This window comes from Globicephala melas, chromosome 14 (genome assembly GCF_963455315.2).
Source record: "Globicephala melas chromosome 14, mGloMel1.2, whole genome shotgun sequence".
Classification (NCBI taxonomy): Eukaryota; Metazoa; Chordata; class Mammalia; order Artiodactyla; family Delphinidae; genus Globicephala; species Globicephala melas.
Genome location: NC_083327.1, coordinates 83,212,130 through 83,236,644, shown reverse-complemented (window position 1 = coordinate 83,236,644; position 24,515 = coordinate 83,212,130). Strand labels below are relative to the sequence as shown.

General features: G+C 36.7%; 1 protein-coding gene across 2 annotated transcripts in view; it reads right to left on the bottom strand.

The window, feature by feature from the left end:
* The window catches only part of PACRG (parkin coregulated), a 515,450-nt gene that overhangs the window by 217,068 nt on the left and 273,867 nt on the right, over positions 1–24,515 (bottom strand). For both annotated transcript variants that reach the window (XM_030853001.2, XM_060283380.2), the window contains exon 3: positions 17,226–17,397. In XM_030853001.2, coding sequence (XP_030708861.1) covers positions 17,226–17,397 — 172 coding nt within the window. The remainder of the gene's footprint in view (positions 1–17,225; positions 17,398–24,515) is intronic.

Genomic DNA, 24,515 nt, shown 5'->3' with positions numbered 1-24,515 from the left:
AAAATAGGAAAATGTTTATAAGATACAGGTGAGTAAAGAAGAAGGTTACAAAGTGTATTTTCACTCTGCTCTCATTTTGAAATAGAATGTAAACACAGTAAATACTGGAGATTTATAAGCTCAGATACAATAGAGACTATCTTATCCACTGGCATATATAGACACTGGATTTTATTCTATTAAAAAATACCTTTTTTTTACACTGCTTTTTTTAAAAAAATCAATGTACCTTCCATATTTCCCTAAAATATTATTCTTCATGATTATAATTTATATGTTTTAATGTAGCAGAATTCTGGCCCTGTCTCCTTATTCTTTCTCAATATTTTCTTGATTATTCTTAACTATTTACATTTTGAGAGAAAATTTAGAATAATTTAGTCAGGTTAAAAAGTATGCTTGGCACTTTGATAAAATTTCCAATAAATTTAGAGAGTAATTTGGAGGAAATGGCCATCTTTCCAGTTAGGAACATGTATCTCTTCAACTGTTCTTGTTTTTTATTAAACTCCTCGGAAAAGCTTTATAGTATTTTTCAAGTAGATTCTGTATACTTTTGTTAGGTTTACTAGCGTCTAAATCGTTTTTATTTATTTTGATATCTTAAATGATATATTTTTCAATTTACTGTGTAAAATATATATAATATAAAATGTTATTTAACCATTTTTAAGTGTACAGTTCAGTGGCATTAGTTACATTCACTGTATTGTACAATTATCACCACTAACTATTTCCAAAATTTTCCATCACACAAAACAGAAACTCTATACCTCTTTTAAAAAAAACCCTCCCCACTCACTTTCCCTTGAGCCCTTGGTAACCTATAATCTACATTCTGTTTCTATGAATTTGCCTATTATAGATGTCTTAAAGTATTTTAAGTATTATTTTTTTCTGATGTTGAAATATTTAATTAATAATTGAGACTGCTGCACCCAGTATCATGTTAGTCGAATTAGACTGAAATGAATATAAATTTTGCTAGTCAAGGGGCACTAACCATACACATTTTTAGTTTTCTGAATATAATGAATTCAAAATATGTTTTCAAACCAAATTTAGGTTTCAAAATTGTAGAAATTATTCTCTTTCCAAAACAGAACTCAATTGCTATACAAATAAATATGACGTGGCCTAAGTTCTCAATTAAAGTGTCAGAGACTTAGCTTAGCTATTATGTACATGGAGTAAGCCTATCATAATTGTTACCATTTTTCTTCAATTCATTGTTCTCCAATGAGTGTTATATTAAAAAAGCATCATTTTTCTCTCATCTCATACAGAAAGGAATTATCTTTATGCAAAATTCAGACTTTTCCATCAAAGCTTTGTTATTACAAGTGGTTAACTTTTTCTGTCTTTTGATAGACAAGAATATATTCTGACTTCAGGACCATAGAATGCAGCTTAGTAGTCAGTGACAGTGTCTGGTCTTTCTTTCCATTAAACACTTAGTTTTAAAGATAGATACACAGTTAATATTACTTGCTTAAATAAATGACAGTATTCAGTTACCAAAATGGTCTCAACATTATAGTCAGTAGCATGATCTATTTAGTACTCACAACTTTCTAGACATAAAGGAACCTGAGGAACAATGTCATTCAACACACTCTTCTTCAATCTTGTTGCAACCAAGGTTGGGCCTGTTTTTGCTCTCATACATACTGAAGCCTCTAAGAGTAACTGAGAGTAAACTTATCAGTACCCTGCTTTGTCAGAAAGCAGAGGAGGATTTGTCTCTTTGGAGCACCCTGCTCCCCTGTCCCTACACTACTGGCTCAGTTCAGCTTGAAGGAGTTGGGTGACAGATGGAATGATGAGCAAAGGAAGCAGTTAGCCAGCCTTGGTGCCATTCTCAGAGTAAAACCAAGTGACAATGTGCTGGACAAGCAGGCACTGCTTCTAAAAATTGCGGTTATGTTTTTTCATCTGGTTGAGAAAAGGTGTCTAAGTTTGCTCCAGCTTTAAGATAACAGAAGCAGTGGACTATGAAGAAGGATACAGTACACACAGGCTTTTCACAAAACAAGAAAGTTGAGAGCTGTGCTACAAAATAGAAGATGGGTAAATACATCACTTTCCAAAAAGGAGCTGCCCTTTCCTCCCCAAAGAAGGAATTTGAAAAACTACTCACTGCTAAGCTTGACATCAATGCCTGGTAAAGTTCTAGGACTGATTATTTAAGCAAGTGATTTGAGAGCTCCTAGGACAACAGTGTGATTTCTAGGAGCCAGAGTGAGCTTTTTGGAATGTCAGGCCAGGCTTACCTCATGCATTCTAACAAGTTTACTCATAAAAGATCACCAACAGACTATATTGCAAGGCATCTGGCAAGAACTCTCTTGTAGGCAAGATACAGAAATGGTTGAAGAGTTGGGCTTTTTCTTTTTTCCTTACTGTGTAAATAACTGAATTTCAGTAGTATGCCTTGGTGGTTTAGTATCGACCTGCAGAGTCCTTACTGGAATACTGCAGTGGTCCATACTTGACCTAGTCCAGTTTCCATCTAACATTTTTATTGTAACTTGGATGAAAGTTATAAAATCCAAATCTATCAATTTTTTGATGACCCAAAGTTGGGAAGTCTGTAAAGACATGGCCATGAAGGTACACCAAGGAGGTAAAAATAATAATTTACTATTATTACCACCTTGATTTGGCACTGTGCTAAACTTCCTACCTGTATGATCTGTCAGTCCTTACACAATGCCTGAGCAGTTGGTTTTATAACCCCCTGGGAAAGATGAAATAATTAATTTACCAAAACCACACAGCTAGTTAATGACCAGCTGGGGTCTGGTTTGCACGAGCCCAAGGCCTGTGCTCATATGGTTAGACCCCACTTCTTCCCAGCATCCCACCAGATCCTGGTGGACAACAGGGCCAGACTTGGAGCCTGCTCAGGAGGAATGTTGAGTGCTGCACAGTGAACACAGGTTCTAGCGTGGACTTTGAGCAAAACAGACACCTGTTGGGACCTGAGCTTAAGTGGTTTGCTCTTGGGGAACAAGTCATCCTGATGAAGCTGGGTTTCCTGGCATCTTCTGAAAAAGCAAGCAACACTCTGCAGTAGTGTTATTCCTTGACTAGAGTTCAGCTCTCATGTGGAAGGAGGAAGTTAACAATAGGAGATTTTAGCCTGGGTGTCCAAAATCTGTTGTCATAATCCAGACAGAGAATGATGATGATGGTGATGATAATGATGATAAAATTTATCACCCACTACATCCTCTGCTAAGAGCTTGAAATGTATTATCTCATTTAATCACTAAACTAACCATAAGTTGGGTGCCATTCTCACCTCAGTTTTATAAATTGAGTCCCAAAGTGATTAACTTGTCTGATAGCTGGTATGTGGCAGAGTTAGAATTTTGACCAGATAGTCTGACTTCACAGCCCCTGTTCTGAATTACCACACTATACAGGAAGAGTGATAGAATTTGCTTCTTTATTTGAGAATGGGAAAGGGACAGCCAATATGTGGTGAACTCAGTTTGAAAATGCAATAATGCTATTGTTAGCTCTTTCTCTCTTTTATTCTATTGTGTTTTTCTGGCATGGACAGCTGTAATCTCCATTCTCATTGTTTTTATTTTGGATCACTCTGAGTCTTTTTCCCTATTCATACAGGGATAGGCCTGATTTTTATTCACCCTCACAGATCCAGAAGGAATTTTTCCTCTGGCAAGTGACCGGGTAACTGTTTAAATACTTCTGAGAATGTCTAGTCTCTGCCTCAGATTGCTATCATCTTGCATCCACTAATACATTATTTATGTATAGGACATCATGTAGAGGGACACCAGTTTTTATATTATGGCTTTCTCTTTTAGGGAATTAAAGGCAGTAGGCAACTGACAGATCGAGTGTGAGAGAAATGGACAGAGAGGAAAGGAGAAAGCAGCCTCCATCAGGTAGCTGGTTTTTACAGCCCCACCTGGCTATGACTGCTCATATTCAACATGACATTTATTAAGAACCTGCTTATCACCTGACCTGGGCATCTCTACACGACCTCCCTTAATGATCACAACAGCTATCTGGGGTATGTATTAATTCCCTTGTTTTGGAGATGAGGACTAATCTCCCAAGCTCAAGGAGATGGACTAATTTATAGAAAATGGTAGAGCAAGCACTAGAACCCAGAAACCAGCTCCATGGCTTCTCCAGTGGCCACACTAATCCTGAGAGGACAGAGAAACATGGTCTTTAGCACCACCTACTGAAGCTTCCTCAGAAAATGGATGTTTCAAGCTTTAAGATTCCAGATTCCATTGACCTCAATAGCTATGAATTCTCATTTGGGAATATCAATTGGTCAGTAGGGGTAAAGTTTGCTGTAGTAATAGACTAAGCCTAAAATCTAAGCGGCTTCACACAGAAAAGGACCATTTCTCATTCATAGTAGATACCCAGTTCACGTCAACATGGGGGTGAGGAGGAGAGGGGACTGTGCACTGGCTCTGAAATGTTTGGTTTGAAGGGAACGCACATCTCGTTTCTTCCATTCACAGCCCGTCGGCAGAGTTAGTCCCACGGTCCGCATAACTGCATAACTGAGAAATGCTAAGGAGGGGATAGATGTTTGGTGTGCAGTAAATATCTCTGCTATAGAATTCACTGTGTTTTGAGACGCTACCTCTTTTCACTTCCACTAACCTGTACTATGGGTACGTTACATGATCTGGGTTAACTGAGTCAGTGTGTTCCATCCCCCTTGGCGATAGTTCTAAGCTGGTACATGTGGTACAATCACAGTGCACCTCTGACTTTTATTTTTTCTGGGAATTAAAGGACAATGGCACTTGTTCCTTTCTACAGGTATAAATTAGTAAGCATGTAGTTCCAGGATTGGAGCATCCTGAGGCCAAAAAGGGAGCCAGCTTTAAGATGACCATGCATAAAACAGAACAAGAGTGACACTGGCAAGCCACCAGATTAAATCAAGCCCGAAATGAGACCCTGGATTGTTCAGTTATGTGAATTATTAAGCAAACCTAATTCTTTACGAAGCTTTGAATTAGTTTTCTTTTTCTGTCTTGTAACCAAAATAATCCTAAGTAATACATGAATTTTTGCCATATTTTTAGAACAAATAATATATTTTCTTCTTAAATTAAAAATTATTACTTTTTAACACCTTTAAAATAATTTACCTGGAAAATTTCAAGTGATATAAGTAAAATTATTAGATCATAAAGAATAATGCAGTTCAATTGGACTTGTTCCCTTCTAATTAAATAGAATTCTCAAAACAATTTTTGTATCGTGATACAGATTCGCATGTTTTATTCTTACTTGGTATACTTTTTTCTACTGGGTATTCTTTAAAAATACCATTTTGCTTTTGAAAATGGTATTGTTTAAATTGCTTCAGCTGTGTCTGTGCATGTTTGTCCTTTATAGCTGGGTGACCTCAACTCATTAGAGCTCTCCTAATGAGGCCACTGTTTTATGACCTATTTGTAGATCAGTGATATTTTTGTAATTCTTTAGCCAGGTCACCTTGCCTCCTAGTACACCATCTCACAAATGTATGTTACTGCTCATAAACAAAAAGAGTCACACGAGAGAATGTAGATGAATAAACAATTACTCTCACTACTTAAATAATTTCTCCAATAAGTGGAAAGCATTATATCATTATACGCTTTATTTGCGGTTTCATATTAGAGATTCTTACAAGGTAGTTTTTATATAATATGCAGTACAGTGGCAAGCCTAAATGGCCACTTCACACTTTCGATCATGACACCTATACAAATTTCAGTATGGATAGCAGCTATGTACCTGATTAAATAGATTATGCAAATATTTTGATGCATCTACTGTGTACTAGCCAGTACATTAGATGCTGTGGGGACATATCACTTTCTAACATTATATTCTAAGTGACGTAAGAGAGAAAAATTCAAAGTTCTGTGAGAATAGGAAGGCAGAGTGGGGAGAGGACTGGAGTTGAGGGTAGGGAGGGAGAGGGCAATCAGAAGAGGCTCTCCAGGACAATTCCTGTTGGAAGTGGGTTTTGAAGCTTCCTTAACGTTTAGGCATTTGAGGATGTGTGGGAATGGGTATGCCCCGAAGAGCAAAGTAGAAAAGGGCAAGACAAGTTCTACAGCACAATCCGTTTGGCTAGAGCATTGGGTGCATGAGGGGAAAGAGTAAGATATTAAGTCAGAAACATAATCTGCAGCCAGATATTTAATGGGAATCCTTGAATGCCATGCCAAAGAATGGAAAGTGGGCAGAAGCTGGATGGGAGTCTGTCCTTGCAAGATGGAAGTGTACTAGGTAAGATTTTGAGTTGAAAACTTTTTGCCTCCAAAAACTAAGGTGTGTGTCCTGAGGCAGAAGGAGGTAGAAGGTATATTTAATTGAGGTATCAGAGAACAGAGTTTTGGGCTGGCAGAGTATGTAAAAAATTAGAGGGGGGGATCCTGGAAGGTAGAGAGCCACAGATGAGGTAAACAAAAAACCTGCAAGAAAACTCTACCTTAGCTGATCTCTAAGGATTACACACATGAGAGAGATCTCAGTAGGCCCAGATGATAAGCAGAGGCTGGAAGGTGAAAGAACTGAAGATGAAAGAACTTAGCTTCCTGTTCACCACAGGGGAGACAAAGTTTAGAGTCTGTGTTTAGCAGGTTAACTGCTAAATTAGAATTAGAACTGACACTCTTCAAAAGAATATAACAGAATCCAGAGACTCTATGATATATTAGTCATAATGTCCATGGTAGGATTATACATTCTGGCCCCTAAGCAACTATAGTTAACAGAACACCCCACCTCCCCCATTAACCTGCAATAGGTGTGTAGCAGATATGAGAAACAGAACTTTTTAAAGTCACTATTGTTTTAAACTTTTGATTTTGGAGATTGGTTGTTCTTTCAATATAACCTAGCCTGCTCTGATTGAAAAAAATTCCTTTTATCATATTAAGAGAACTCCCTTCTATCCTTAGTTTGTTTTAAAAATAGAAATGGGTGTTGAATTTTACCAAATGCTTTTTACCATCGTTTGAGATGATCACCTGATTTTTAGCCCTTAATACACAAATGTAAATGGCATTATCTGATTTTTCTAATGTTAAGCCAATCTTATCTTCCTGAAATAAAACAAACTTTGTCATGAGAAATTATCATTTTTATATATCGATGGATTCAGTTTGCTAGTAATTTTGTTCAGAAATTTTTCATTGATATTCATGAATGAGATTGTCCTGGAAGATTCCTTCTTGTAATTTCTTGTAATGTCCTTGCTGGTATCAAGTTTATGTTGCACCATAAAATGAGTTGGAGTCTATATTCTCTATTTTCATTGTCTGAGAAAATCTGTGCAAGATTTACATTATTTTTTCCCTAAGTCTAACCAGTGAGGCTATGTGAGCCTTGAGTTATCTCTGTATGAGGAATTTTAATTACTAACTTAATTTCTTCACTTGTTATACTACTATTTGTACTTTAACTTATTTTCTATTTCTCTGGTGTCAATTTTGTACATTATATATTCCAAAAATTTGACCATTTCATTGAAATTTCAAAGTTTTAGGGATAAAGTTGTTTATAATATCCTATCAAGATATCCTATAAATGTCTGTAGGGTCTGTATAACATTTCCTTTTCCATTTCTGATATTGGTTATTTTTGCGTTTCATTTATAAGCTTTTACAAATGTTTATCAATTTTATTAATCATTTCAAGAAACCAAACAACATTTGGTTTTTGATGCTCTCATTTGCATGGTTGTTTTCTATTTTTATTTTATTTTGCTTTTATACTAATAATTTATTCTTCCTTTGACTTTCTTTTACTGTTCTTCCTGTCATTTATTGAGATGGATACTTCATTTACTATTTTTCCCTTTTTTTCTTTTTGATACCATGTTTAAGGCTACATATTTTCCTCTAAACACTGCTTTACATGTCATATGTGATAAATATTTTAATGTAATTTTTTGTAATATTTTTGGTAAGTTTTTAATATGTAATTTATGTGATATTTTCATTATTGTGCAGTTAAAATACTTCATAATTTCATTAGAATTTCTTATTTGACCCATGAGGTATGTAAAAGTATATGTCAATTTCAAAATATATGGGAATGTTTTAGTCATTGCTTTAAAAAATTGATTTCTAACATAAATTGCATCTTAGTTGCACAATATACTTTGTATGAATTCCATGCTTTGATATTTTTTGAGACTTGTTTTATGGCCTAGGATATGGTTAATTTTTGTAAATATTCTACGTGTGCCTAAAAAAAGTCATTTGCAGTGATAGATGCAGCCCTAAATTTTGTAAAGAAGAGAAGCAGCTCAGGAGATCCAGATATGATTCAAATCTTGATTCTACCATTTGGCAACTGTATGACATGGATGTTTTTCTTAAATTTTACATGCCTCAGTTTTGTCACCTGTGAAATGAGGATTATAGTAGCTGGATTGAATAATATGATTCCAGGAAAGCGCCTAGCCCACTGAAAGCTTCCAAGACATATGGTGGTTTCCTTGCTTTTGTAGTGCAAAACTTTAGCATAATTTTCTGTCTTTGACCTCACAAATTGTGAAAGAGAAAATAATATATAAATTATTTGAAGCACATGATAGAATAAATATATATTAAGATCTATATCATAGACAGGATTCACTTTCTTTTCAGCCTCCCTGATGACAATAACTGAGCATTCCTATAGCCTAATAAGAGCCTCAGTAAATTCCCAAAAAAATGTAAATAGAGGAGAAGCTACATTCTTTTGCCACAGAGCAATAAATATAAATAAAATGATCATGAAAAAAAAATCTCTAAATATTTGTAAATTTTAATGTATTATTTTGTTCAAATGAATCATCAAAACTATAAATACAAACTATAATATAGTGACAAGGAGAAACATACATATAAAAATAAATAGAATTAATTCAAAATTGTACACAGAAGCAAAGTCATAGCTTTACATGCTGTGATTACCAAAAGAGAAACAATAAAAATAAAAGTATGCTTTTAATGTAAAATGATACAAAAGCAAAACAAACAAAAATCTTAAGGAAAACAGATAAATCAACTGCCTTGAAGAAGATGTGATATATATATACATGTGTGTATACAATATATATACACACAGTATATATATACACACATACAGAATGGAATATTACTCAGCCATAAAAAGAATAAAATTCTGCCATTTGCAACAACATGAATGGACATAGATGGTATTATGCTTAGTGAAATAAGTCAGCAAAAGACATCCTGTATGTTATTACTTATACGTGGAATCTAAAAAATAAAACAAAAGAATGAATGTAACAAAACAGAAACAGACTCACAGATATAGAGGACAAACTAGTGGCTACCAATGGGGAGAGTGAAGGGGGAGGGGCGAGATAGAGGTATTGGATTAAGAGGTACAAACTACTATGTATAAAATAAATAAGCTACAAGGATATAATGTACAGCACAGGGAGTATAGCCAATCTTTTATAACAACTTGAAATAGAGTATAATCTATAAAAATATTGAATCATTATGTTGTACACCTGAAACTAATACAATATTGCAAATCAACTATACTTCAATAAAAAAATTAAAAATTTATAAACCATAAAGTTGAATAGAAACAAGGTGAGACTTTTAAAAAATACTAAACATAAAATACAGAAACCACTGGCTGACAATAAATTAGAGAGAAAATATAAATGCATAATATTATCCCCATTTTATAGAACAGGCAACAGTGTAACATGGAGTAAAGCAACTCATCTCAGATCACGTGGCAACTAAACAGTGCAGCCAGGATTAGAAGGTGAGCAGTCTGATTCCATAGTCTATGCTCACAACTAGTACACTAGTACACTATCCTGTTGATCTATATGCAGGATTGGGAAAGTCTTAAAATCTAGTAAAGAGGAAGGTAATTGTTACTGAATGAGGGAAGGAAGGATATAATGAGTCAGAAAGCAAAAAGCAAATACACAAACACCCAAATCCTACAAATCTATAGTAAATATTCATGGAGAGATAAGAGAATGAGCATAATGTGTTCATAAAAGAAGGGAACAAAATACTATTTTAAAAGAACAATGAGATTAAAATAAAATTATGATAATTAACAAATTATTCAATCATATTTTTGGAAGATAATGTCAAGGAAATTTCCCATGAAGTAGAACTAAGACAGAGTTGGATGATATGAGCAAAAGGATAAAGAAATTCGAGAAACAGCCCACAGGGTGCAATATATTAGTAGCAGGAATTACAGACAGAGAAGTAAGAGAAAATAGAGGGAGAACATTATTAAAGGAATAATGCATGAAAAGTATCTAGTGCTGGAAGACATATGTCTCTAAATTGAAATTTTCCAGGACAATTAATGAAAACACAGCCATATCAAAGCATATCAACATGAAATTTCATATTACCAGCAATAAAGAGAAGAACCAGAAAGCTTTCAGAGACTAGGGGAAACAAGCCACAGGCAAATGGCTGGAAACTCAAGTGGCATCAAGATTTTCTAAGCAATGTAAGAACCTGGGAGGCAGCAGAGATGTGACCTCAAAATTCTGGATGAAAATGATTTTCAGTGGAGCCAAACTAATAAACAGTGTGATGGTAGAATTTTCAGATAAGCAAGGCCTGAAAAATATACCTTTCATGTACTAACAAGAAACTACTGGAAGATGTGCACTTTAAAAATGAGGAAAATAGGACAAACAGCAAAGGAAAAAAAGAGGTCAAACATGAAAGAGGAGTAAGGAGAAGTAGCAGAAAGAGGGAGGGTGCAAGGGGTATCTCCAGGAAAAGAAAGAAAAGTGATGAGTTGTCCGATGCTCTGAACATCTGGAAAATAATATTCATTTGCTAGATCCTGAAATATTTGAAAAGAAATAGTAAGTATATACGAAACAAGCAAACAAAATGAGAGGCAATTTTCAATGCTAAGAAAAACAAGTTGCCTAAGAAAGAAATGCAATCATAGTAATTGTGTGATTTGCAGTGAACAGTATTTATGTCATCACAATAGTGTAACAACTGATTATTGATTTATCCAAAACTGTATATAACTATATTGGAAGGGTGGAGTGGGAAAGAAGGCAAGTTTGGGTAAGAGAGCCAGATTCTGACCATTTCTCGGTGACTGGCAGCTCTCATCAGAACCATATTGTTGGGAACGATCAGTGGGAACAACCTCTCAAAGAAGTTTCCACACCAAAGCTTTTTTCTTGTGATTAGTGATTATTTCTCCCATTTACTTGTGATCATCACAGATAATTTAGCTTTCCTTTTGTCATCTCATTAGTTTTCTTTTTTTTTTTTGCAATCTCCCTTGTCTTTTTTTTAACATTGTTTCCTTATTGACAGTGTTTCAGTTCTCTTTCCCTAGTACTTCATCTGATATACCACCTATTTTAATCTATTAATGGTTACTTTTAAGGCCTAAAAACTGAAACTTACATTTCTCTAATCAGTCACATTATGAATGAAGCAGTGTCTTTGGGTTTATTACATATAAGAGAAATGATCATTCATCTATTTTCCACCAGCTCATTCCCCACCTTGCTCTCATGCCCAGGATCTTGTGGGAGGGTCTGAGGAGTCCCAGCCTAATCTCGGCCTGGTCACCCTTGTCCTGACCTTGCAGCAGCAGCATTAACTGGGGGCTTCTTAGAATTGCAGCATCTCAGGTCACTTCATATCTACTGATGTGGAACCTACATTTTACTGGGGTCTGGAGATGATTTGTGTGCACAGTGAAGTTTGGGAATTGGTGCTTTAGACAGCAAGCTGTCCCCTTGGGTTGGTAAAGACTATATGTAGATTTTAGGCCCCAAGGTCAGGCAGTGGAGGAAGGACCAGCATCTTACTGTCTCTCAATCAAGAGGTTTACTCTTATTCTAGAGGCAAAAAATATCAGTATAGCAGCTGATTGTTGTTCTAAAACATGATGCCATGGTTTGCACTGCACAAAGGGTCATGACAATAACATCTTTACTGTGAACATTTTTATCAATAGAAATTGATCCTCTTTACACACATAAAACTTCTTTCCATTAAATTCTACTTTTCTAAAATTGAATAACTACTCCTGCCTTCTTTTTCTTCATTTTCCCCAATACAGCTTTTATTTTTTAAATGTTTAAGTATTATTTTGTTTTTATATATATAGAGAGAGTTTATATTCAGATTTTGTTTTTCACAAACCAATCTGAAAGTTAATTTTCATAGTTGATACATTTGATTTCACATTTTCACCTTATTTTGAGCTTTTGGCTCAGCACTTCCTTGCTGCCTATTCAGTTTCATTCTTTTAATATATAGACTCTGTTTTAAATACTTTTATCTTCTCCATTGACTTTGAAGGTTTATATCCAATTTCTCTGAATTATTTTTGCCACATTACTGCAAAATGATCCTTTGACATTTCTTGCAGTTTTGAAACTCTTTTCCATCAACTATTTACACTTAACTCTAGATTTAGTGGCTCTTAATGCAACTTGCTTTTCAAACTATGAATCCTCATTTTGGGGTTCTTATCTTGGCTTTACTCTCTGAGAGTTGGAGCACATCCACAGTAACCCTTTGTACGAAGGGCAGGTGGGCATTATGCTCACTGGGTCTGTGAGTCTTCTTTCTCTTCTCCTTCTCCTCCTTCTCTTTCTTCTCCTCCTTCCTTCTTTTTTTAAACCAATTTTCATTCAGTTTATCACATCATGTCTTGCTACTCATATGACAGGGATGACATGTGCATAAGGTGATTCTCCTCCAATTCTCATTGCTGTCTGGAATTTACTCTTACGAAAAGTGTCTTAGCCCCAGTTATTTTTATTTCTTGGTGTGTACCACTTTTTTCCCTGTCCAGATGTTTTTCCTTGTAATGAGCATTTTCTACCTGCAAAATAAGGGATATTTTTCATGTCTGAAAATTTCTTTCAATTCCTTCTGCCAGTACCATTTCTATTCCTGTTGTTTTGATGATTCCTCTTGGGAGCCCCTATAACTTTTAGCTCCTGCTTGTGTCCTATGTTCTCCATTTTATAGTCCTTCCTCACCTTCTTTTTTATTCTTGTCTTTTCTGAGGGAGATGGGCTACATTTACAATTCCAGGTTGTGCAGTTGATTGTCCTCTGTGCCTCTGGGGGGACATTAATCCTGCTCTGACATTTTTAGTTTCCCTTTTCTCAGTCAGCACTGGCTTATTTTCATGTGAGTCTGGTTTCCTCTTGTAACTTTCTGCTTCTGTTTCATAGAGGCTGTATCTTCCTGAATGCTGAGGATGTCAAACACGTTTCTACAAGTTTCTTCTGGATCCTATGCAAAACGTTGTTGAGGTACAGTTTTCCTCTGACTATTCATGATATTTTCTCCCCTGTGTGTAGCAACTTGTTTTGAATGGCCCCGTGTGGCTGGGTTATTGTTATTGTTCTTGCTTTTATGGAGGAGAGAGAGCGCTAAACCCAGACTCTGCAGGTTGCTCTTGGCACCTCCTATCCTCCTGGCTGCTATGGGAATCCCCTTCTGCTTTCGATAGGCAAAGCTTCCAGTGACTTCTTCCTGGGATTGCTCTGCTGGATTTTGATGGATTTGTGTTCTCTTCACTGGATGGAGTGGACAGAAGTCTAAAATCCACAGTTTGGATTGCTCACACGGTCCCTCTCATCTCATCCTCACCTACAACGTTCTGCTGTTGCTCTCAGCAATCAGTACTCCATTGCCAATGCTGACTACTTTATACTGGGATTTTTTTGTAGTTTCTGACCCAGAATAACTCAAGAAGGTGTAAATAAGAAAGTGGGAGAGGAAGAGGAGGACCTGTAGTGATGCCATGAAGCAACAGAAATGGAACAATGTGTTAAATGTGCACTGTTCCCGTTATTACTCGATGACCCCACTTGGGGTCGTGAGCCAAGGAGAGAAGCAGAAAGTAAAGGGTCTTCTTATCTCTTTTTATGTTAGAAATCGTAGAACCACTGAATGTGTCCATTTCTCATTCCAGTATTATCAACCTTCCATTTAGTTGAAATAAACTCCAGATTCCAGAAATAGATAGGCAGGTAATCCCATTCACAGCTCCACAGGGAGTTTATATATTTTGCTTTGCCTTCAGAGATATTAATTATCGATGAATTAGAATTCAAGAAAAGATGTTAAAGAACTGCTAGCTGGTGATGGTGAGGTTAACTTTTGCCCCTGGAATGAGCCAAAATTTTACTAATAGTACCTTTTGAAAATAAGGTACACACAGCTGTTATATGTTATGCCAATTATGTGTATCAGTCCGCTTCTGGATCAACTAGCTCCCTTCCAGAATTCCACCTGAAAAATGTAGTTTATGTATGTAATACTTTTCACACTGTGCTGGAACCATGCATTATCTTGCATAGTTAATCACTATTCTTTGCTAAGTAAAGTTTGGCTTTCAGTGATGTAGACAGAATGAGAAGAAGCAAGCTGAGTTAGAAGATTCAGGATCAGTATATAATAGCAGAAGCCCAGGAAGGCAAACTAGGATATCTACCAAGAGAAACTTTCATTGCTTCTGGAACTGTAAATGATCAAATTCATACATAGTTACTATTCCCTGACAGATCATGTTTACTGAGTCCTTAATGTTTTCACTCATCAGCAAATGACCTCTTGGATGTGTCCTTAGAACACATCACTTCTCTCTTAACTCATTTAAGTATCTTCAAAATACTTAAATCAAATAAAATTGAAAATCAATCCACCTTGGCCTACAATACTCTAATTTGGACTGTTTTAATTGTAAGTGGTATAATCAAAATATTTCTTAGAAGTTCTCTTTCTGCCCTTCAGTGTTTTCAGTGGGGCTATGAGGGAGAGACTCCTGAGAAGGCAGGGATCCCAAAATGAACAATTTATTGTAAAGAAAAGAACAGACTTCCGGTATTGCTGCTGTTCGGATGGGTGCAGGACAAAAGGATAATGTGCTCTCCAGATAGTTCCTGGGGAGAATGTTCTGGGCTTTTTTGTTTATCGATAAAACTTGTGCATCATCTTTAGAAAATGTAGCATTTTTACTAGAATTTAACATATTCAAAAATTATGACTTGTTAGAAAGAATAAATCACATTTGGAAAAGGTTTTAATATAACTCAGTATTATATATCCTTCCTGAAGGCCTTTAAAGATTAGCCCTTCACTCAGCTGATGCATGAGGGGAAAGGAAAATTGGTTTTTAATAAAGTCGCTTTTGAAGAGTCGTTTTTCTTTCCACATTGCTTTTCACAGCAGGTATCACTGTCCTCTTGTTTGGTTTCACTTTCTATGTCTTGGTGGAAATTGGAAGCGGTCAGTTACATATCTCTTACAGAAATCTCAAAGACATGAGAGCAAATTTTAAAGTTGACTCAATTTACAGTGACGGAAGAACTGCCAAAATTCTAGAACTCTAATGACACTTAATTCGAATCAATAAACTAGGGACCACGGATCAGATTAAGTAATCCAGTCTGTGGGAAATGACCCAATGTTGAACTATTTTGTTCTTGTTTTGGCCAAACCATATGGCAAGACTACCTCTGAGACAGTGAGGATGGGGTTCCCCTGTATCCTAGGAGACTAAGCAGGTGTACCGTCAATCATCCTGGGCAGCAGTCCATCCTGGAGTTGGGAGTGAGTGGAACTTGGGGTGGGGAAGCAGGGACCTGCTCATTCCTCTGAAGCCATGGGGTGTTTGGGCCCCGAGCCAGTGGGTAAAATGCCTGGGGCAGCTCTGGCTGGGAAAGGGTGGGATTCCCTCTGCCCATGACCTGCTCAGAGGCACCAACCTCTGCTTTTCAATCAGCAGCAGTGACAAAAGCTGAAGCAGCAGCAACAGTGCAGGTCAGCAACTCTGGGGCAGGCAGAGTCTGGGGGCTTAAGGGGATAGCAGAGGGGGCCAGTCCTGGCCATTTGGACTTGAGAAGAGGCCGGAACCCCCTCCTGGAATCTCGTCACTGTAGGGTGGCTCTATTTCAAGGGCCATCAGCAGGATGGCAGCTAGGTGAGGAGACTGGACTGGAAGTGGCTAAGGGTCTTGTCTGGGGGCCATGAGATGCCATTGCACTGGACAATGAACATCTCAGAAAACACTTTTATTTTTTTCTTAAAACTTTTTAATATGGGAATTTTCAAATACATATACAAAAGTAAAGAGAATGATGAACCCACATACCCATCACCCAACTTTAACAGTTATCAACATTTTGCCATACATCTTCATCTGTCCTTCACCTCAATTCTTTCTCTCTCCTGGATTTACTTATTTATTTATTTCTGTTAGTTTCTTCTTTATAACAAAGTGAATCAGCTATACATATACATATACCCCCGTATCTCCTCCCTCTTGTGTCTCCCTCCCACTCTCCCTATCCCACCCCTCTAGGTGGTCACAAAGCACCGAACTGATCTCCCTGTGCTATGCGGCTGCTTCCCACTAGCTCTCTATTTTACATTTAGTAGTGTATATATGTCCATGCCACTCTCTCACTTCATCCCAGCTTACCCTTCCCCCTCCCCATGTCCTCAAGTCCATTCTCTACATCTGCGTCTTTATTCCTGTCCTGCCCCTAGGTTCTTCAGAACCATTTTTGTTTGTTTTTTAGATTCCATATATATGTGTTAGCGTACAGTATTTGTTTTTCTCAGAAACACTTTTAAAGGGGTGCTCTCAGCCAACTAGTCTGTAGGGACTCAGGCCAGAATAAATTGGCCACAAAAAGGAAGCACAATCTCATTTTATAGACAAACAGATAAAGCGAGTGACAGGATTACTCAAGGGACCCCCCCAGATAATCCACTGTAGACAAAAAGTTCAAGTATTTAATTACATTGATCTTTTCTCCATTCCAGATTTTTTTCTTAAAATTATGAATTCTGCTGCATAAAAGATACTAAATATAATTGTGTTTGTATTGTATATTATACACTTTACTTATGAATGTACAAATTAATGTTAATGCTTACGTCTTTACTATGAAACATTTTAAGTTAGTGTAAACCCCATGCAATTTAGTTTATTTATGTCGCTAAGCTGCACCGCAGTATCAATGATGGGATATATTAGGAGATTTGGGATGTTTGGCCCCATAAGTCAATTTATAAAAATTATTGCAAAACCTGGGGATAGCCTCAGTCTGTTGTGTTTTATTGCTTAATTAGCAAGTTGTCAAAAAGTGGCACCATATAAAGTGAGTGATGCTTTTTTACCTGTTCACTTACTTTTTATCGGGATAATGAGCTGTGGAATGACAGGAAGAATCTTGTTCCCCCCGTGTTCCAGCATGTCGTGGATTCCTTGCCGAGCAAAAAATTCATAGGGAAATGTCATTTCACAGAGCCCATCAAAAAACAGAGGCAGATAATGATGGTAATCCAGCTTCTCAATTTCTACCTGAAAGGAGAGAGAAAAAATGCTATGTGAAAACAACAATGAGGCAAAGCATGGCTGGGCCAACTGTGAAGCTATCACTAACTTAGGAGAAGCAAATTCTTCAGAACTTCAGGAAGATTTTATTAGCCAACTCACGTAACAACCTGAAGTTATGTTGTCACGTCTTTAATCTAGTAGTAATGAGGTTAAAATCATTGACCTTTAAATATTAACAGATTAAAATCATTAATAATCTACATTGGGAGCATTTTAGTACTTTTCGGGGGGGTTCTTAGGTTAATTTTTTACCATTTGGCACAAAGGCAATACTGAAAAGGGATTCAAAAAGTCCATGGTATGTATGCTGAAAAAATATATATATATAAAAGAATAAAATGGGAAAGAAACAGTTGTAAGGAGATTAACATCTGAATTTCTAACAAAACTCTAATAGGTATTGCACATTAATATATTCTTGTGAGATATGTCTCTTCAGGACCTGGCAGATATGAGAGTAAGGGGTAAAATACGATTCCATGGAAGACACACACTGAGCTGAACCTAAACAGACCATGGACCCCTCAGAATTAAAATATCCCAAACTCTCCTCTGCTTCTTCTGGGGCCAGACATATACCACTTTTCCACTTCTATATACCTCACTCTCAATAATGCTTGCAAGACCTCTTGTCCAGGTCTTTGCAATAGTATCAAGCACTATAAGGAATAGGAACAAAATTTCCAGAACAGAGAAAAGAGATGGCACTTTGGCAGCTGTTCACATGTAGATTTGCTCTAGCCTGGGTCCTCTACTATCTAGAGTATCCACGACCTGACTTTCTACCCGCAAGGTGACAGGAGTGATGGTGATATCATGGATGGAAAGAGGCCAACAGACAGACTGTGGATATAACACACCTACAGAGCAAAGGATGCAGTGCTCCCAGTAAGACGTGCAAATTTCCCTGATTTTCATGTCCTTATGAAGGTACCCAGCTTCCAATTATCACTATATATATATATATATATATATATATATATATATATATATAAAATTAAGTGAGGAGCCCACCAAGACCTGAGAGAAACCTTTTTACATTAGGAGGTTTTCATACCCTCCAGTTGTCTCCCAGCATTCTGGAGTTTCTAGCCATGTGCCTGCCTGGGCCTGGGTGTGAGTAACTGATAACAACCCAACCACATTTCTGAGTGCTTACTATAAGTCTGGGTGAATCAAATGTCCTACAATTCTCCAAGCAGGAGGTCTGTCTCCAGACTGCTCATGAACTACCCAGCCAACTAAGGAAGTAAGCACTCAGATTCTAATATTCATGCCCTTTGGGAAGTGGAGCTTGGAAAATGAATCCTAAATGGAGGTATGTACAGATATGCTTTACTTTACATTCCTTCAATAGCTGTAAAAGTTGCTTTATTCATAGTAAAAGTTTATGAAGTATATATTTAATACCAACCTTCTCAAGGATTGTTGTGTATTTGAGAACACTTTAGAACATTATTTTGCACAATTAAAAACTATTGTTACATCATTCAGCTCCAAAAGTATTATACAATGTTGTTACCTATAATTTTACCTTGTAACTTAACTTCATAATAAAAGTGTCATCTGTACTATATTTTGACTTGTACTTTTGATATTTTGCTAAATTTTTAAGCCCATTGTCACAGTTTTACATATGTCTCTTACAAAGTAGAAAATCATTAAATTTTCTACTTTAATATGATCTAAGACTTTGTATTTTAATATATTAAGCATTCACATTTATGGCTATGTCTAGTTAACTTCTGTCATCTTATTTTTTGGTCTCTGAATTTCATTTTTCATTTACTTTTTCCTTTCAACTGTGTATTTTTGTTATGTGGATTGTTTTCTTTACATTTTTGTGTCTGATGATTTGAAAGATAAAGCCTGTTTTACTATTTTATTGGAGCTATCTCACAGTATTCTAAAATATTTTAAAACATATGTATCTTAGAGAAGTAAGTTAAAAATCTCCTACTAAGATTACTGACATGCCAATTTTTCTTTGGAATTTTGTTGGATTTTTTTTTTAGTGTGATTTGGGGCAACAATTCCAACATCAACAACAGCAACAAAAAAAAGCCAAGTTTATGATACCAGACACTATTGTAAATACTTATGTGTATAAGTTCACTTAATCCTCATAACAGTTCTAAGAGGTAGGTATTACTGGCAACCCAATTTTCAGTATAAGGAAACTGAGGCACAGAGAGGTTTAATAACTTGCCTAAGGTTTGCAGCTAGTTAGTGCTAGAGCTGGGATCCAAACCCAAGCAGTCTGGCTGCAGGACATGATACTACTTATCAGGCTATGTTGTGAGGCATGTCAAGGTTCAGCATTATTGTAATCTCCTTGTGAACTGGTCCCTTTATCCTCCTGTCTTTATCCTCTTTATCATTATTAATGCAGTCTGTCTTAGTCTAATCTAATTCTAATATTGCTATCACTGTTTTGTCTACTTTATCTTTCTCCATACTTTACTTTCTTCCTTCCTTTGACATTATGTTTACGCATATCTTTTTTAGGTGGAGCGCCAGAAGCAAAGCTGTGAGAATGTTGGAGGGAGTGGGCCATGTCTGGTTGTCACACTCTGGAGGGAGACTATTGCTTACTGCAGTGCTGCATGCAGGACAAGGAACATCCAAGATACCTGATCCCAGAGATTTGCAAACAGTTTTACCATTTGGGCTGGGTCACTGGGACTGGAGGACGAATTAGCTTGAAGCATGGCCGTGTGGCTGACAGGGTGTTGGTGCTCCAGCCGGGTCTCAGGCCTGAGCCTCTGAGGTGGGAGAGCCAAGTTCAGGATATTGGGACCTCCAGGCCCCATGTAATATCAATCGGTGAGAGCTCTCCAGAGATCTCTGTCTCAATGCCAACACCCAGCTCCACCCAAAGGGCAGCAGGCTCCAGTGCTGGATGTCCCATGACAAACAACTAGCAAGACAGGAACACAACCTGATCCATTAGCAGTGAGGTTGCCTAAAATCATACTAAGTTCACAGACACCCCAAAACACCAACGGACGCAGCCCTGACCACCAGAAAGACAAGATCCAGCCCCACCCACCAGAAAACAGGCACCAGTCCCCTCCACTAGGAAGCCTACACAAGCCACTAAACCAACCTTACCCAAGGGAGGCAGACATCAAAAACAACGGGAACTACAAACCTGCAGCCTGCGAAAAGGAGACTCCAAACACAGTAAATTAAGTAAAATGGGAAGACAGAGAAATAAGCAGCAGATGAAGGAGCAATGTAAAAACCCACCAGACCAAACAAATGAAGAGGAAATAGGCAGTCTACCTGAAAAAGAATTCAGAGTAATGATAGTAAAGATGATCCAAAATCTTGGAAATAGAATGGAGAAAATACAAGAAATGTTTAACAAGGACGTAGTAGAACTAAAGAGCAAACAAACAATGATGAACAACACAATAAATGAAATTAAAAATTCTCTAGAAGGAATCAATAGCAGAATAACTGATGGAGAAGAACAGATAAGTGATCTGGAAGATAAAATAGTGGAAATGACCACTGCAGAGCAGAATAATGAAAAGAATTGAGGACAGTCTCAGAGACCTCTGGGACAACATTAAACACACAAACATTCGAATTATAGGGGTCCCAGAAGAGGAGAGAAGAAAAAAGGGTCTGCGAAAATATTTGAAGAGATTATAGTTGAAAACTTCCCTAACATAGGAAAGGAAATAGTTAATCACGTCCAGGAAGCACAAAGAGTCCCATACAGGATAAAACCAAGGAGAAACATGCCAAGACACATATTAATCAAACTATAAGAAATTAAATACAAAGAAAAAATATTAAAAGCAGTAAGGGAAAAGCAACAAATAACATATAAGGAAATCTCCATAAGGTTAATAGCTGATCATTCAGCAGAAACTCTGCAAGTTAGAAGGGAGTGGCAGGACATATTTAAAGTGATGAAAGGGAAAAACCTACAACCAAGATTCTCTACCCAGCAAAGATCTGATTCAGATTCGACAGAGAAATTAAAACCTTTATAGATGAGCAAAAGCTAAGAGAATTCAGCAGCACCAAACCAGCTTTACAACAAATGCTAATGGAACTTCTCTAAGTAGGAAACACAAGAGAAGGAAAAGACCTACAATAACAAACCCAACACAATTAAGAAAATGGTAATAAGAACATACATATCGATAACTACCTTAAATGTAAATGGATTAAATGCTCCAACCAAATGACATAGACTGGCTGAATGGACCCATATATATATGCTGTCTACAAGAGACCCAGTTCAGACCTAGGGACACATACAGACTGAAAGTGAGGGGATGGAAAAAGATATTCCATGCAAATGGAAATCAAAAGAAAGCTGGAGTAGCAATTCTCATATCAGACAAAATAGACTTTAAAATAAGGACTATTAGAAGAGACAAAGAAGGACACTACATAATGATCAAGGGACCGATCCAAGAAGAAGATATAACAATTGTAAATATTTATGCAACCAACATAGGAACACCTCAATACATAAGGCAAATGCTAACAGCCATAAAAGAGGAAATCGACAGTAATACACTCATAGTAGGGGACTTTTCACCAATGGACAGATCATCCAAAATGAAAATAAATAAGGAAACACAAGTTTTAAATGACACATTAGACCAGATGGACCTAATAGCTATTTATAGTATATTCCATCCAAAAACCACAGAATACACTTTCTTCTCTAGTGCTCATGCAACATTCTCTAGGATAGATCATATCTTGGGTCACAAATCAAGTAAATTTAAGAAAATTGAAATCGTATCAAGTATCTCTTCAGACCACAATGCTATGAGCCTAGATATCAATTACAAGAAAAAAACTAAAAATTCCAACACATGGAGGCTAAACAATACACTACTAAATAACCAAGATCACTGAAGAAATCAAAGAGGAAATCAAAAAATACCTAGAAACAAATGAAAATGAAAACTCAACGACACAAAACCTATGGGATGCAGCAAAAAGCAGTTCTAAGGGGGAAGTTTATATCAATAAAATCCTACCTCAAGAAACAAGAAAAATCTCGAATAAACAACCTTATACCTAAAGCAATTAGAGAAAGAAGAGCAAAAAACCCCCAAAGTTAGCAGAAGGAAAGAAATCATAAAGATCAGATCAGAAGTAAATGAAAAAGGAATGAAGGAAACAATAGCAAAGATCAATAAAACTAAAAGCTGGTTGTTTGAGAAGATAAACAAAATTGATAAACCACTAGCCAGGCTCATCAAGAAAAAAAGGGAGAAGACTCAAATCAACAGAATTAGAAATGAAAAAGGAGAATTAACAACTGACCCTGCAGGAATACAAAGGACCATGAGAGATTACTACAAGCAACTATATACCAATAAAATGGACAACCTGGAAGAAATGGACAAACTCTTAAAAAAGCACAAACTTCCAAGACTGAGCCAGAAAGAAATAGAAAATATGAACAGACCAATCACAAGCACTGAAATTGAAACTGTGATTAAAAATCTTCCAACAAACAAAATCCCAGGACCAGATGGCTTCACAGCTGAAATCTATCAAACATTTAGAGAAGAGCTAACACCTATACTTCTCAAACTCTTTCAAAATATAGCAGAGGGAGGAACACTCCCAAACTCATTTTATGAGGCTACCATCTCCCTGATACCAGAACCAGACAAAGATGTCGCAAAAAAAGAAAACTACAAACCAATATCACTGATGAACATAGATGCAAAAATCCTCAACAAAATGCTAGCAAAAAGAATCCAAAAGCACATTAAAAGGATCATACACCATGATCAAGTGGGGTTTATCTCAGGAATGCAAGGATTCTTCAATATACAGAAATCAATCAATGTGATACACCATATTAACAAACTGAAAGAGAAAAACCATATGATCATCTCAATAGATGCAGAGAAAGCTTTCAACAAAATTCAGCACCATTTATGATAAAAACCCTCCAGAAAGTAGGAATAGAGGGAACTTACCTCAGCATAATAAAGGGCATATATGACAAACCCATAGCCAACATCATTCTCAATGGTGAAAAACTGAAACCATTTCCTCTAAAATCAGGAACAAGACATGGATGCCCACCCTCACCACTATTATTCAAAATAGTTTTGGAAGTTTTAACCACAGGAATCAGAGAAGAAAAAGAAATAAAAGGAATGTAAATAAGAAAAGAAGAAGTAAAGCTGTCACTGTTTGCAGATGATATGATACTATACATAAAGAATCCTAAGACTCTACCAGAAAACTACTAGAGCTAATCAGTGAATTTGGTAAAGTAGCAGGATACAAAATTAATGCAGAGAAATCTCTTGCATTCCTATACACTAATGATTAAAAACATGAAAGAGAAATTAAGGAAACACTCGCATTTACCACTGCAACAAAAAGAATAAAATACCTAGGAATAAACTTACCTAAGGAGACAAAAGACCTGTATGCAGAAAACTGTAAGACACTGATTAAAGAAAATAAAGATGATACAAACAGATGGAGATATATACCATGTTCTTAGATTGGAAGAATCAACATTGTGAAAATAACTATACTACCCAATGCAATCTACAGATTCAATGCAATCTCTATCAAACTACCAATGGCATTTTTCACAGAACTAGAACAAAAAATTTCACAATCTGTATGGAAACACAAAAGACCCTGAATAGCCAAAGCAATCTTGAGAAAGAAAAACGGAGCTGGGGGAATCAGGCTCCCGGACTTCAGACTATACAACAAAGCTACAGTAATCAAGACAGTATGGTACTGGCACAAAAACAGAAATATAGATCAATGGAACAGGATGGAAAGCCCAGAGATAAACCCACACACATATGGTCACCTTAATTTGACAAAGGAGGCAAGAATATACAATGGAGAAAAGACAGCCCTTCAATAAGTGGTGCTGGGAAAACTGGACAGCTACATGTAAAAGAATGAAATTAGAACACTCCCTAGCACCATACACAACAATAAGCTCAAAATGGATTAAAGAGGGCTTCCCTGGTGGCGCAGTGGTTGAGATTCCGCCTGCCAATGCAGAGGACATGGGTTCGTGCCCCATTCCGGGAAGATCCCACATGCTG